This window comes from Loxodonta africana, chromosome 2 (assembly GCF_030014295.1).
Source record: "Loxodonta africana isolate mLoxAfr1 chromosome 2, mLoxAfr1.hap2, whole genome shotgun sequence".
Classification (NCBI taxonomy): domain Eukaryota; kingdom Metazoa; phylum Chordata; class Mammalia; order Proboscidea; family Elephantidae; genus Loxodonta; species Loxodonta africana.
In genome coordinates this window covers 121,430,417-121,446,069 of record NC_087343.1, presented here as the reverse complement: position 1 = coordinate 121,446,069, position 15,653 = coordinate 121,430,417, and the positions used below count along the sequence as shown (strand labels likewise).

The window sequence follows — 15,653 nt, the reverse complement described above, 5'->3', positions numbered from 1 at the left end:
ATCCAAAAGAAAGTTTTTTGCACAAATAAATTAGGGAGACACCGAATATAATACCATCTTTTGGAGATTCACAGAACTCATTAGCACGTTAAGGTTGTGAGCATGTAGCCCAGTATGTCCCAAACTTATTTGACCATAGGACACTTTCATGTCAATATTACAGGACACTAGTGTTGTAAGAGGAAACCCTGGTGGCATAGTGGTTAAGAGCTATGTCTGCTAGCCAAAAGGGTAGCAGTTTAAATCTACCAGGTGCTCCTTTGAAACTCTATGGGGCAGTTCTACTCTGTCCTATAGGGTTGCAATGAGCCGGAATCAACTTGACAGCAATGGGTTTGGTTTTGGTTTAGCGTTGTAAGAAACATTAAGTAAAGAAAAGCTTGAAAGAATAAGATAATATTTTTCTCAGTATTTTAAAATGTTTTTTCTGGCTTCCCTTTCCAAATAATCTACAAAATTGGCAATACTTTTGTTGGAGGACTCACTCTGAAATTGTTAAGTTAGTCAGGTTTGAACTCAGGATGTTTAGAAGCGAGAACAATGGAAAATATGGGAGACCTCAATTAAAATAAAAATTGTGCCCAGCCCTCACATGTGCATAGTTCTTTTTTTTTTTTTTTAACATTAGTCATTCAATCTCACCATTTAGAAAGGTAAAATTTCTCAGAACCGTTAAAATTTTATAGTATCTCATTTAGTGTCTATTTCTACTTGAAGAACAAATTATTTCAGTTTTACCACCTGCATTCCTTTGCTTTGTCAGTTACAAGGAACTTATTTCAGGTCACTTGCTGATTCAGACCTCTAATTATTTTTTCCCCAAAAAAACCTGTTGCCATCCACTGGACTTCAACTTGTGGTGACCTCATGTATGTTGGAGTATGACTGTTGTTCCATAGGGTTTTTATGGCTGCGACCTTTCGGAAGCAGATTGCCAGGTTTTTCTTCTGAGGTGCCTGTGGGTGGATTTGAACCACCAACCTTTTAGTTAGTAGCCAAGCTGTCTATTGTCCAAAAATAAGTAAAAAATATTGCCATGTATCATGGATTGAGTTATGTCCTCCCCCAAAATGTGTGTATCAACTTGGTTAGGCCATGATTCCCAGTATTCTGTGGTTGTCCTCCATTTTGTGATTGTAATTTTATGTTAAAGAGGTTCAGGGTGGGATTATAACACCCTTACCAGGTCATTTCCCTGATCCAATGTAAAGGGAGCTTCCTTGGGGTGCGACCTGCATCACCTTTTATTTCTCAAGAGATAAAAAGAAAGGGAAGCTAATACAGAGGGGGGATCTCATACCACCTAGAAAGCAGCACCAGGAGCAGAGCACATCCTTTGGACCAGGGGTCCCTGTGCCTGAGAAGCTCCTAGTCCAGGGGAAGATTGAGGACAAGGACCTTCCTCCAGAGCTGACAGAGAGAAAAAGGCTTCCCCTGGAGCTGACACCCTGAATTTGGACTTTTAGCCTACAGTACTGTGAGGAAATAAATTTCCGTCCACTTCTGGTATTTCTGTTACAGCAGCACGAGATAACTAAGACACCAAGTAAACATAAATCTTATATAGATTGAAAGTTTGAAAAAATTCCACAGTACTTTAGACTTGTGCAAATCTTTTTAGCTACCTTCCCACCTCTATATGACAATGTTAGGAAATCTTGCTGCTGTAGGCCTTCAAGTATTTGTATAATGATTTCATCTTACTATTATTAATAGTATTGATCTGTTTTTTATTTATTTTAATGCTTTATTGTATTTTTGGTGAAAGTTCACACAGCTAATTAGGTTCCCATTGAACAATTTCTACACAATTTGTTCACTGACATTGGTTACATTTTTCACAGTGTGTCTACTTTCTCATTATTTCTCTTCAGTTTGTTCCATTTCCAGTAATCTGGTTTCCCTGCCCCTTACCTTCTCATCTTTGCTTATGTTGACCGTTTGGTCTCATATGGATGATTTTTTAAAAGAGCACAGTACTCATGAATGATATTGTTTATTTTATGAACTAGTCTTTTATTTAGCTAAAAGATGACCTTGGAATATTTTCAGTTCAGGAATTAAAGTGTATCTCAGGGTGATAGTCTCAGGGAGCCTTCCAGTCTCAACTGGTCCAGTAAGTCCAGATTTTTTAAGAATTTGAATTCTGTTCCACATTTTTCTCCCCTTCTAACAGGATCCATCTATTGTGGTAGCCAGGTACCATCTAGTTTTTTTGGTCTCAGGGTAAATGAGGTTCATGTAGACTATTAGTCCTCTTAACTAGTTTCTTCTGAGTCTTTGGTTTCCTTCTTTCTCTTTTACTCCAGAGGTGTGGAGACCAATACTTGTACCTTAGATGACTACTTGCAAGCTTTTAAGATCCCAGTTGCTACTCACCAAACTAGGATAGAAAACGTAAACTTTATGTACTATATTATGCCAGTTGACCAAGGTGCCCCATGAGACTATGGTCCTAAGCCTTCAGGCCCCATAAACCAATCCTGTGAGGTGTTTGGTTAAGTCTAAGAAGTATCCATGTTTATACCACCTATGTACTTTATTGTTGATATGAATATATATGGATGCATATATGTGTGCGTATATATACATCTAACCCAGAACCCACATCTGCATATAGACGTATCTGTATATGCCCTGGTGGCACAGTGGTTACAAGCTATGGCTATAAACCAAAAGGTCAGCAGTTTGAATCCACCAACTGCTCCTTGGAAACCCTATGGGGCTGTTTTGATGTGTCCTATAGGGTCTCTGGAAACCCTGGTGGCGTAGTGGTTAAATGCTACGGCTGCTAACCAAAGGGTCGGGAGTTCAAATCCTCCAGGATCTCCTTGGAAACTCTATAGGGCAGTTCTACTCTGTGCTGTAGAGTCGCCATGAGTCGGAATCGATTCGATGGCACTGGGTTTGTATTTGGTTTTATAGGGTCTCTATGAGTCAAAATTGACTCAGTGGCAAAGGGTTTGGTTTTATACATGTTCACATATATGCACACATGTATATACCTAAACACACTACTGATCCTTTTACTCTTAAGTGATTGACTTATGCATTGTATCTGGGGCTACTTCTGGTGACCTTGGGGGTGGGACAAGTGTTTAATTACAGGATTGAGAAGATTTTCATTCCTATAATTCTAGGGAGGCTGGGAAGGCAGACTGGCAAGTTGTGGCTGCTTCCTAAGACAGAAACAGGGAGGAACTAGCTAGAGTACGGTCTGTGTGTGGCAGGGAGGAGGCTCCTGTGTCAAGAACACAGGCCTGGGAGTCAGTGAAGCGGGAGTGAGCCCAGGGAGAGGGTGAGTACCTGTGTAGCTTCCAGCGTGATCCCCTCTATGATCTCATCGGTAAGCTTAATACCCTTAGGAGAAGCTAGGCTACAGTAAATTATTTTTTTTACACTTCTGAAGGGAAACAGCCAGCAAAGATGGGAAAAGAGACTGAGAGGACCAGAAGGTGCCAGGTGGGGAATCTGTAGATACAGTAGTTGTTGTTTGCTGCCTTTGAGTTGTCCCCGACTCATGGAGGCCCCATGCACAATGGAATGAAATGCTGCCCAGTTCTGTGCCATCCCCAGATCAGTTGTGAATCAGACCACTGTGATCCTAGGGTTTTCACTGGCTGATTTTTGGAAGCAGATTGCCACGGGTTTTTTTCTAGTCTGTCTTAACCTGGAAGTTCCAGACTGGGAATCGAACATGAGTCATCGAACATGAGTCTCCTGCATAGAAGGTGAGAATTCTACCAGCAAACCTGCAATGTGCCCAGATATCATCATACAGGCCTTGAATTCTCATAACCGGTGTAATCGAAAGTTTACCTAGATCTCCACAGGGCCACGAAGTCCCCAAAGAATATCTGTGAATTACAATCAATTTAAGCTTGATCCAGTTTGTGAAACTAGAAATAGATTCAAAGAGTAGCTCTGCTTCTGACGTGAAATGACCAAAGCTATAAAAATGTTTAAGCAACTTTGCAAAAAGCAAGCTTCGGATGCTTGAGTAAGGTTTTTTTTTTTTTAAAGCAGTAGTTTGAAATGAGCTTCTTAAATTAAGCAACTGCTCATCTTTGTATGAATGAGTGGAAATGTGCTAATTGGCTGTGTCTGTTTGGGAAAGATTTAGTAGGTATGAGTATGGCAGAAAGAAAGAGACATTTGAAATGTCACATCAGTTACATTCATGCCAGCAGTTACCACAAGTGGCAAAAGAACATAGAATTTATTCACAATGCCAGCCTCCCTTTTTAGTTGTCTTAACATTCCTTCTAGTGTTTAGATCATTTTGCCAACAATGGGATTAAAAAAAATAGGCAGTTGGTCTTAAAGACCTCTATAAAATGAAGAATGTGTTCATAGTTGTCATTTGTACATGGCAGAAGTAATTTGGAGGCTTGTGGGAAGCTCTTTCATTCTTTAATGTATTTATACCCAAGGAAACTTGAGAAAAACCCAATTCTGAAATACCTTTTATCTTTTCATTAAGTGGTAGTTTAAAAAATATATTAAGAAGTAGGTACACTGTGACTGGACCTCTGTTTGAAAAATAAAAGAGTACAGACATTTATGTGGAGAATAAAGTGAAAACCAGTCAAAGAAAAGTTTGAGGCCTAGAGGAGATTTTTAAAGTTTTATTTTATTATTGTGAGATTAAACACACTTTGTTTTTCCTCCTCCACTTTTGGAGACCTAGGTTATATGTAATTAAATTGGGTTTTTCCTCCTCCACTTTTGGAGACCTAGGTTATATGTAATTAAATTGGTTTTTGAAAATTTGATTTAGATATTTAAATTACACCTTATTTGTAGATTTTTTTTTTCATAAAATGTAAAAGTGTTTGTGTGTCACTATTATAGGTGATGATGTCCTGCCTCACATACCGTTTCCACTGATAAAAGGCACATGGAGATGGCCAGGTTCCCATATACTAAGGAAGGTGGTAGTGGGGAGAGGGTGTCCCTGATGGTACAAATGGAGGCTGTTAACCAAAAGGTTGGAGGTACCTCAGAAGAAAGACCTGGTGATGTACTTTAGAAAAATCAGCCATTAAAAACCCCTAAGGAACACAGTTTGACTATAACACATATGAGGTCACCATGAGTTGGAGTCATCTCCATGGTGACTGGTTTTTAGTAGTGAGGGAGAGAAGGGGAAGCTGTCTTGGTACTCTCTTTATCTTACTCATGTATCCTGATAGAATGCAATCAGAAGCAAAATTATTTGAAAATAAATTGATCTGTGGACTATATTTTAGGAAAATCCAGTGACTTTGAAAACACCCACCCTTTATCAAAGATACGCATAGTAGTGGTTGCCTCTGGGGAGGGGAGCTGGGGATGGTGGTGAGAGAGAGATTTACTTGTCCTCGTGTACCTGCTTTAGTAACTTCTGGGTTTTACACCTAATATGTATATATTATATACTGAAAAAGAAAAAAGACAGGAAAAAATTCTCCTCTAAGCACTCCTATCTCTTGACACCTACCACCCTGCTGCTAAGGATATTCTGTGATTTTCTGTGGTCCCCCTAGTTTCTTTTGTATCTGAAAGAAATGCTTTCTGAATCCATTGACTTTTCTTCCTCTTCTCTAATTAATTTTGAAATTCCTACTCCTTTCACTAAAGTCACCAAAGATTTCTTACCGTGAAATGCAGTAACCTCCTTTGAAACCTTTTTTGACCTTTCTGGGTCACTGGAGACTTTCACTCTCTCTTCCCAGCCCCCCCCCCGCCCCTTCATTGTCTCTTGGTTCTTTTTTATCCTCTCCACTACATCTTCGTGAGCATCTTTCCTGTGATGCCACCTTTATCTGCTCTGTGCTGTCTCTGTGAGAAATCTCATTTATATTCTGTGGTGAAATCATCTGTGTCAGTAGCTATGACTTCTCTCCTGAGCGCTAGACTGGCAAGTTGACCGACCCACTAGGCGTGTCTAGCTCCACATTTCGTACCAGTTAACCAGTTGCTGTGGCGTCAACGGTGACTCACAGTGACCCCATGTGTGTCAGTAGAACTGTGCATTGTAGAATTTTCAATGGTTGAATTTTTCTGAAGTAGATCGCCAGTTTTTTTTCTCAAGTCACCTCTGGGTGGACTCAAACCTCCAACCTTTTAGTTATCAGCCACGAATGTTAACTGTTTGCACCACCCAGGGGTACCTCAACGTCAAAGTTTCTCAATTTAAACTTATTTTGCACTCTCTTGCAATCTAGATCCCCAATTTTTTCCAAGTCTTACTATATATCCACAGTTAATAGCACTCAACCAGAGACCTGGAAATCATCCTAAATTTCTCCCACCACCTCACAATGTTTTAGAACACAGCCAGATTTAATGTAACGTGCATGTGCTGGCCATGTTTTCGTCCTTACCTTTTATTTTGCACATAAGCTGCTGTATTGAATAGCGTCCTTCCAGATGGACTTAGGAGAAATTTCATGAATATAATTCTGTCCTTGTTAAAAGTAGGAGGAAAAAAAAATTTCAATTTTATTCCTCTACATTGACCATTTTGTGTTTCTGAATCCGTAGAAACCTCAACCCAGAGGCATTTCTGCATTTGAAACTTGAGTTTGGTTTTTAAATTTGAAACTAAATTAGTAATTATAGAACTTCACAAAGCTAGTGGTTTTCCATTTTAGCATTCATACTGTATCCTGCTTGGTTTCCTATTCAATCACTTAAAAATAATAAATAGTATCTTTTCCTGCAAAATTAGAATTACCTTTAATATCGCCTTTGTTTCTTATGTATTAAATACAGAGGATCAGGTAACTAGTGGATTAAAATAACAGTTAACATTTATTGTACGCCCATTTTGTAACAGGCATTGAAGTTGCCACTTTACAGCTGTCATATAATTTAATTTAATCCACCCAATAATGTGATGTGATGCAGCATGCAGACAGAGTCAGAGATGTTGTTTAACCTGCCCAGATTACACTGCTGTGTGGTTCGCTCTTCCTGGGGGCCCCTCCTGAGGTACATTAAGTATACAGTTGAAGGGTGGCCGTTATATCCCTGCAAGTAATATAGTTAAGAACTGGATTTATGGGCATCTCCCTTTTATTAGGCGTCGATTTCCTCACAGATAGTATTTTTCATGTATCAGTGGCCATTTATGACTGAAGATTTTGCAGTAATTTCAATGGCATCATCCTGCTCATTCACAGCTGGGGGTGATGTAGAAGTAGATCATAAAGGTTGCGGTACTGAGCTTCATATGGAATTTGTATTTTGTAATTTTAATTAAAGTTGGTCTTGATGCAGCCTTCTAAACACAGTCAACCAGAGATCGTCAGTTCATATAAAACAATCATTTTTATCTTATGTGTTAATGATATTCTCCCTGCTTACTTGAATATTTGATACCAGAAGGAGGGCTGTCACCTGAAGAATATTACGGGTGGTAATTCATAGTCTGTCTCTCTTCTAGTGCAATGAAACCTCATTCTTTTTTGAAGCTCGAAGTAAAACCGCTTGCAAGAATCTCTGGAAATGCAGTGTAGAGCATCATACATTTTTTAGGTATGCTAACCTAAAAGTTTTTTTCATTGTCCTAATACACCATAATTGTGTTTGTTTTTATAACCAGAATTCTGTTATCTATACATAGAAACTTATAAGTGTTTCCTTTTTATTAAATTTTTTTTCAGCCACCTAATTTTCTGGATTGTGCTACTACAAGCACTTATATGCACAGATGTCTTATTTGTTTATACTATAAAAAAGGGTCAAGGGTAATTTTTATTTTTAGGTTATGTAAATGAGTACAGCTTTGGCCATACCCAGGAGGTAGTTATGGAAATTAAGTGTTCTGCTTTGGACATCCTGAATTTGAAATGCCTGTTCTAAGTGGAGATAGATAGTAGGCAGTTGGATGTATAAGCCTGAAGTTTACTGGAGAGACCAAGGCTGGTGATGTAAATTTGCTTGGTATTTAAGGCAAAGGGACTGGATGAGGCCATCTATGGAAAAAGTCAAAAGAGAGAAAAGCAGAAAGTCAATGAACTGAGCTTTAGGATCCTCCCAATATTTAGAGAGCAGGAAGAGCCAGTAGAGGAGTAGGAGAAGGAGCAACCAGGAGAGTGCATGGTGTCCTGAGGGACACCATGTAAGATGAAGATAGGGAATTGACTGTTAGATCTTGTGGACACTTTTTGTTTGATTCACATCCTCATGTTGTAAAAATAAAACTAATTTTAGCAGGTAATACAGTAATTTTTTTTTTTTTAACACTAAATTAAATTCTCCCCCTTATTCCCGTTTGACTTAAGTGGAATAATTACAGAGTCCCTGGGTGATGCAAATGGTTAATGTACGTAGCTGCTAACTGAAAGGTTGGAGGTTCAAGTCCACCCAGAGGTGCCTTGGAGAAAAAGCACAGCAATCTAAAATATCAGCTGTTGAAAACCCCATGGAGCACAGTTCTACTCTGAGACACGTTGGGTGCCATGAGTCAGAATCAACTCTACATCAACTGGTTATAGAACAATTATGCCCAACAGCATGGTGCTTGAAGGGTATTCTTACAAAATGACTAACACCCTTTGTACAGTTTGTACTGGGAGAGGGTTGTGGCCCAGAAAGCTTGAGGCATTGCCTCTGGTTTACTGGGACGGGCCTAGGAGCTCCCCATGGCAATATGTGTTGAAGGCACCCCACAATGGGAAGTACTGCAGCCTGTTGTAGAAATAATAGTAAACAACCACATCAGATAAGTAATTAACTGCTACAGAAATGCTGATACAGGTCAACCAACATAGTGCCAAAATTCCCAAGATAATTTAAGCAGAGAACAACTGAAGTTTCCAAGGGCAATGATAATTTAAGCAGAGAATAACTAAAGCTTCCTAGGGCGATGATACATAATAATCTTCAAAAAGTATGAGTATTTTGATATTATATAAAATCCTGGGTATGGTTATGTTTCAAATATTAGCTTAAAATAATTTAATATTTCCTGCTGGTAAGTAGAATAAATAAAATATGTTCACTAGCTCTGTTAAACACTATTATATTTCACATAGAGCTTTATGCTTGAGTGTTACATAAGTATCTGTATTTATGAAATTCTATCTAATTTTCTTTTAAAAATGAATTAGAATGCCAGAAAACGAATCAAATTCATTGTCAAGAAAACTCAGCAAGTTTGGGTCCATGAGTTATAAGCACCGGTACAGGTAAATGGCATTTTTTCCCCTTGATGTGCGCATGTATGTATAAAAAAAAAAGAAGAAATATTTAATTCAGTTGTCTACATACATGCACAGTGAAGTTTGAGGTTTCATTTTTTTTTCCTGTTTTCCACAGTGCCAATGTACGTCCTTAGCATAACAGTTTATTGAAATTTTCTTGACAAAAATGATTTTCCAGATTATTATTTTTAATGTCTGCATTTACCATTTTAAGTTTAGGGCTTTTAGAATGTAATAGAGCTTATGATCTTCAGAAATTTGTTTTGGTACAATTATTACTTATTTCTAAGTATTTTCTGTGCTTATGAAACAAGGTAGTTGTTCTGAATAGTACCTGACTGAATCTGTTCTTAGAACCTAATTGATGCTGTGTGGTAACACAATGTATCCTTTATGGTATAAGTCGAATCTGCCTCCTGCAATGTTAAGGCTACACATTGTGATGCTAGCAATTATGTCTCCACTTTACTGAGCAGTTACTAAGTGCCAGGTACCATGCTAAGTGTTTTTCATTGATGTTTCATCTAGTCATCATGACCCTTCTGTATTATTATCCCCATTAATATGTGAGGAAACTAAGGCTCAGAGAGGCAGAGTCACTTCTCAAGGATACCTTGCTAGGAAGCAGTGGAGTAATATGCACACCCTGCAGTCTAACTCCAGACTGTGTGTTAACCATGAGCAGACTGTTAGCCTGTTGAAGAAGAAGCCTACTGTCAATAACCTAGGCAGGTGTTTGTGTCTTTATATCAGTGTTAAAAAGGGAGTGAGTTCTGTATTTTGGGGAAAATTTTGTTTTGTTTTGTTTTGGTTCCATCCATTCTGTTCATTGCAGAGCCTGTGAGATGCAAGGCGGGTATTAGGTGCCCAGAGGCACAAAGAAGGATCAGCTTTAAGTGCTTCGGCCCTCAGGTAGCTACGGTATTATCAAGGCAGTCGGCCAGCAGCCCAGAGCCTGTAAATACAAGCCGGGTGCAAAAATGCTGTGCAGGAGGTGCGACCACACTGTTCTGTCAATTCCATTTGAGACACATCATTTAATGCAATGCTTTCCTAGGAGACTTAGAAATAAAGCAGAGTCAAGTGTTGGCAGCACACTGCATGCCAGGTTATACTTCCTCTCTTTTGTAACCCAATTTTCTTGTCTTGAGTTTGAAACCAGATATAATCAATGAAAGAGTGATTAAATGTTCAGGGCATTCATCTTTATATATTAATCACTATGATATTTCATCCTTTGATGATTTTAAAAGAAAACTTAAGTTTTATTATATTATAGATATTCTTGGCATTTGTATGAAAGCATTCATTTATGTCTGAAAATGTAACTTTCAGGTTATCAACGTGTCTCCCTAGACAGTGGTCTAATTGTGAGAAGTTTAGGGAAAGATCATTTACTTTTATATTGAGAAGAACAGCTAATAGCCAATATTTGGGCTGTTCTTACAGGTGAGGCATAAAACATTTTCAGGTTTATGGGGAGAATGTGTAAATCTATCTGCTTACCTCTCTCTGTACTCAGTGAAAAATCATCTGTCTCAATGCTCACACTATTGACATCATAATTATACTGTTTTAACGTACATTGTAGTTGGCTCCTACAAATTTAGCCATACCTGATTTCTCAAATTTATTGAAATGCAAATGTTGTGGCTACTGAGAATTATTGCTAGACCATTATTGAATTTTGCTTATTAAATACCATTTCTTCCAAGAAAGTAATTAAAGGTAGTCTTTGCAGAATTGGAGGCTCTGTTAAAGTCTGTTTTAATTTCATGGCTGGTGTTAACTGCCTTGTAAGTCTTAATGAAACCTAAATCTATACCTCTGTTGGTAGGAAGCACTAATGTTATACCATCCTTGGAAGAGAGACATTTTATGCCACCATCCATCCAGAGCTTGGCTTAGGCAAGAGTAGGTCTCTGACTGCTGGGTGTTTATTGTCAAAAGAGAAAAAGCCAGCAGCCTTTAACGTGCAACATATGTCTGCGCCTTTATTGAGATATTCTGGAGGTATTCTGAAATGGAAGCAGTGCTCTGGAAACACAGATAGCCCCCTCTTCCACTCCTGCAGGCTCATAGATCATTGGGGTAAATAACAGGGTAAAAGAGTAGCTGCAGTGTGTGAATGTGGGTGTCTACATTTGTGTGTAATTGTATATGTGTTTATAATGGTGTGTGTGAGTGTTCTTGTCTATGGGTGTTACATAATGGAGGAAGATAGAATTCTAGCCATCACTCTCTTTCCTGCATTTTAGGCTTGCAGAATCCCAAGGGGATTTTTTACATCTTTGGGGGAAAGTGGTCATTACTTAAAGAAGAGAAAAATCAGACTTTTAAAAATTGATATATGGTGTCTACTCTTTTTAAAAATTCAAAATTAAATTTGTGGGGAAAAGGCTGAGTTAAAATCTGATCTTTTAGTTCCTTTTTTTTTTTCATTGTTTTAGTATCAAAGACAAATACTCTGAAAGAGAGACTGATTAAATCTATGATTGATTAAATATTTGGTTATAAGTTGATATCTACTTCTCTGAATCCCTTAAAATTTTACCTTGCTTTTACCTGTTGTTAAATTTGTAAAAAAGGACCCCTGGTGGTACAATGGTTAAGCACTTGATCGCTAGCTGGAAGGTTGGCGGTTCGAACCCATCAGCCACTCCTAAGAAAAGACCTGGCGATCTGCTCTGTAAAGATTTTAGCTTAGGAAAGCCTGTGGGGCAGTTCTACTCTGTCCTATAGGATTGCTATGAGTTGGGGTCGACTTGATGGCATACAACAACAACAAATTTGTAAGAAATTCCTAGTTTTGATTCATGAATGAATTTTGTAATATGCATACTCCAGAAATGAGATCAAGGGCTAAGAACTGCCCTGGGGCCCAGATGTCCTCCTTGTAGGACTTAAATCACATGAACTGTCATGGGATTTCACATTTTATAAAGTGTAGAAGAGAGACCAAGGTGTCCTAAGAACCTTCTTTGTGCTTTTACATGCATTACTTTATTTAATCCACACAATGACCTGACAAAGGAGGTATCATATCCTCGTTTTCATAGATGAGAAGTTTGAGGCTCCCAAAAGTAAATCACTGGACTAAAGACCCTTAACCATTTAGGTGGCAAAGCTGGGATTTGAATCCAGGTGTTTCTGCTCTTGTTCTCTTCCCTGTACCGCACAGATTGCTGATCATGCCCTGACTTGGAAGGGCTGCTGGTAATGCCGCTCAACATAGAATGGGGGAGAGGGGGTGAGTGCCAGAGTGGGAAGAGGCAGGGAAGTGGTAATGATGACAATAAAACTGTCCTGTTGCAACAGAGAGCCTCAGGCATAAGTAGGGACTCCTCACACTGCCCATCTCTATAGCTGTCAAAGACTTTCTGCTGCAACCCCAGGAAATAGTCAAGAATGAGTAGAAATATATTATAATTGAGGAAAATGAGGCTCTGAGAGATTTGAAGAACAATCTGCTGATGGTCACTAGGGAGAGGCAGAGCTGTGTTTTAAACTGGGCCCTGAAACATATCAACTGCCCCTTCTTCCCCACTGCAAGGCTCTGCTATATGACCTCCTAGAGACCACAAAGCTTGCTCTGGTCCTGAATTCTGTGCAGCCTGTGGCAGATCAGTTTATGTTTCTGGACCATCATCTTATTAATTTTGTGATATGATTTTCTCATTTCTCCTTTGTTCCTAAGAAATGAGGAAAAACTGAATAATAAAGTAAAATCTCATTATAAAAGGCCCCAGTCAGTGGTCCACGTATTGGGTTGTATTTTTAGGGCAAATAGTTTTCCTCTATGCAATGAAGTACGTGGTGCCTGAGTCTTTCTGATTAAAATAGCGAAAGGCTGTTGTGAGTAGGACTTATCAGACTCCAAATAGTATGTAATAATGGAATTTTCCTCTTTATATGGAAATTTTTAAAGCTTTTCAGGAGAGAAGTATTGCTATTTGTATTACCTTATGTACTACCTTTAAAAAAAAAAAAAAGAAGTAAATTTCAAGAAAAAAAAAACCTGTTACAGTTTTCTCTCTTTTCTACCCCTCTTTCTGATTCCTAGGAGCTACTGAATATGAAGAACATTCATGGATAGTTTGGCATCTTAGTTCCCATGGTACCTCATACTGAGTGGTATCCCCAATTGGCCTGATGAGAGCCACTTTCTATGGGTGTTTCAAGCATCCTTTGTTTCTAAATAAAGCTGGATTGGGTAATGAGGATGGGAAATGTCCATAGAAGCACTTAGGAAGTGAATCTTACTTTGTTAGTCTGGTTTAATCTCTTTTGGGGAGTGTTTCACCAATATGTGCCCTATAAATGTAGGATGAATAAGATTTGGGGCCTTTAAAGGCTTTTATCTCCCCATGGTTGGCTCTGTAGTGGTGAATCAAAATAAACATATAGAAGTGCATTTTTCTTTCACCTAAATTATATTTTTTCTGTGTGAAAGCCAGGGTTATTTATTGGTTCAAATTCAGCAGGTGCGGAATGAAATTTCAGTAAGCTGAATGTTCACTGAAATCTAGAAAATGAAATTACACCATTCCTTGGGAAAATTTCTTAAGGAGGTTAGTCTGGCCCTGGGGAAAGCTCGCCCTCTTGAATTCTCACTGAATCTTTGGAGAAGCAGCACTTTGTGTGGAGTCCTGGGCTAACTTTAAATATTCCTGGGCACTTTATCTGGCACAGGTGAGGTGGGCATAATAAATGGTTGATGGTTTCACAGGAATACTCACAGTAAAATCACATCACATGGAGTGTTCCCGTGGGGGATGCATTACAACTTGCCTTGTAGGTACAGAACTAGGGGATAGTCATATAGAATCACTGCCCTTGTGTTAGCCCAACAGAATATCTTTATTATTTAGTTGTAGAGCTAGAAGAGACTGTCAGCAACCTCTAGTTCTAGTCCCTCCTTCTACTTAAATCTAAATCAAATTCTCTGTTTCTTTCTCTGAAAGATCTTCCTTCTGTTTAACCTAAATCTCTCCTGCTGGAATTCAGTACCAAGAGGTCCAGACTGCAGTGAGAATCAATTAAGAACTGCAGTATCCTTACAGCCAATTGCGTCTGTGTCTCCCCCTCTCCCCCTCTTTTTTTTCTCTCTCTCTAGACTTGGCAGATATCCTGAACGAGCTATTGTCTAATTTTGTGGCTGTGTGATTTTACCTTTTTTAATCAAAATGTTCCATCTTCAAGTGGCAGGACAGCTTTGCAAATGAGCCGAGACCTCTCAATTCAACTTCCCCGGCCAGATCAGAATGTGGCAAGAAGTCGAAGCAAGACTTATCCTAAGAGAATAGCACCAACGCAGCCAGCCGGTAAGCCGTGGTGCCCCTAAAGTCGGCACGCGTAGCCTTTTATTTTCCCTTAGCCTGGTGGTAAGACATGTTCACGTTGTGACTACAGCTCTGTCGTCTTTTTATTATTAGTACCAGAATTTTTCATTTGATGCTAAAAATGGCCAAATGATCAGTAATTATTAATAAGTATGTATTAGCCAACTTGAATCACCATAACCTATTGACTGAGTATAGTTTTCTTTTTGAAGGGGTTAAATAAAATCCCAATGTAGAAATTTCCTGGTTATATATATCTGAGATTGGAATTGAAACAAAACGTTAGCAAAAGTCCGAAAAAAAAAAAAAAAGGGAACACTTAATATGCATAGAATCCAGTTTGTTTTTGATGGTCTTTTGTTTATGAAGCATAATATACATATAGAAATGTATATGATGTGCATGCAAACATACACACATTTATGCAGCCCTCTCTAAACAAATCAATTTATTTTGCCCGTTGTTAACTATATATGAAGGAATCATTGTGTGTATTCTTTCGTGTCTTTCTTCTTTCTTTCAGCGTTATGTGTAGTGTGTGCTATAATGCATTTATTTTTCTTGTCATGATTATCCTGTTGTATGACTAAAGTGCCACATAGGAATTATCTTTATCCATTCTACTGTTGATAGACATTTTGGTTGTTCAGGTTTTTGTTTTTAATGCAGACTTTATTTAGTAAAGTCACTTAATTCATTGTAATCTATGTTTAATGCTCAAAACTCCCAAAGTTTTACTATAAAGTGATATTGCAGACTTTTGTTTGTGGCTTACTTTTAGTTCACCATTGTCTAGCACTGTCTGTAGTCGTTTCACATGAATTATTATCTCATTTGAGCCTCACAATAACCCTGTGAGATGGGTGGGGCAAGGCAAAGGGCATGTTTCCATTTTACAGATGAGAAAGACATGGTCCCAGCAGCTAGCTTGGGGTAGACTTGGGACTAGAGCCCAGGTCTCCTGGATCTTTCTGCCATATTGTGTGAGTGAATGGCATTTTCAATAACAATAACTAACATCCAAACATGCTAAGTTGACTTAGCATTCTGACATCAATTGTTTCATTACTCCTTATGCCTAGCCTATGAAGGAAGTATATGAGATTATTCCACTGCA

At 38.5% G+C, this 15,653-nt stretch overlaps 1 protein-coding gene across 1 annotated transcript in view; it reads left to right on the top strand.

The window, feature by feature from the left end:
* EPB41L4A (erythrocyte membrane protein band 4.1 like 4A) overlaps positions 1-15,653 on the top strand; it is a 325,161-nt gene that overhangs the window by 225,680 nt on the left and 83,828 nt on the right. The window contains exons 10-12 of the mRNA XM_064274891.1: positions 7,433-7,524; positions 9,102-9,179; positions 14,397-14,518. Coding sequence (XP_064130961.1) covers positions 7,433-7,524; positions 9,102-9,179; positions 14,397-14,518 — 292 coding nt within the window. The remainder of the gene's footprint in view (positions 1-7,432; positions 7,525-9,101; positions 9,180-14,396; positions 14,519-15,653) is intronic.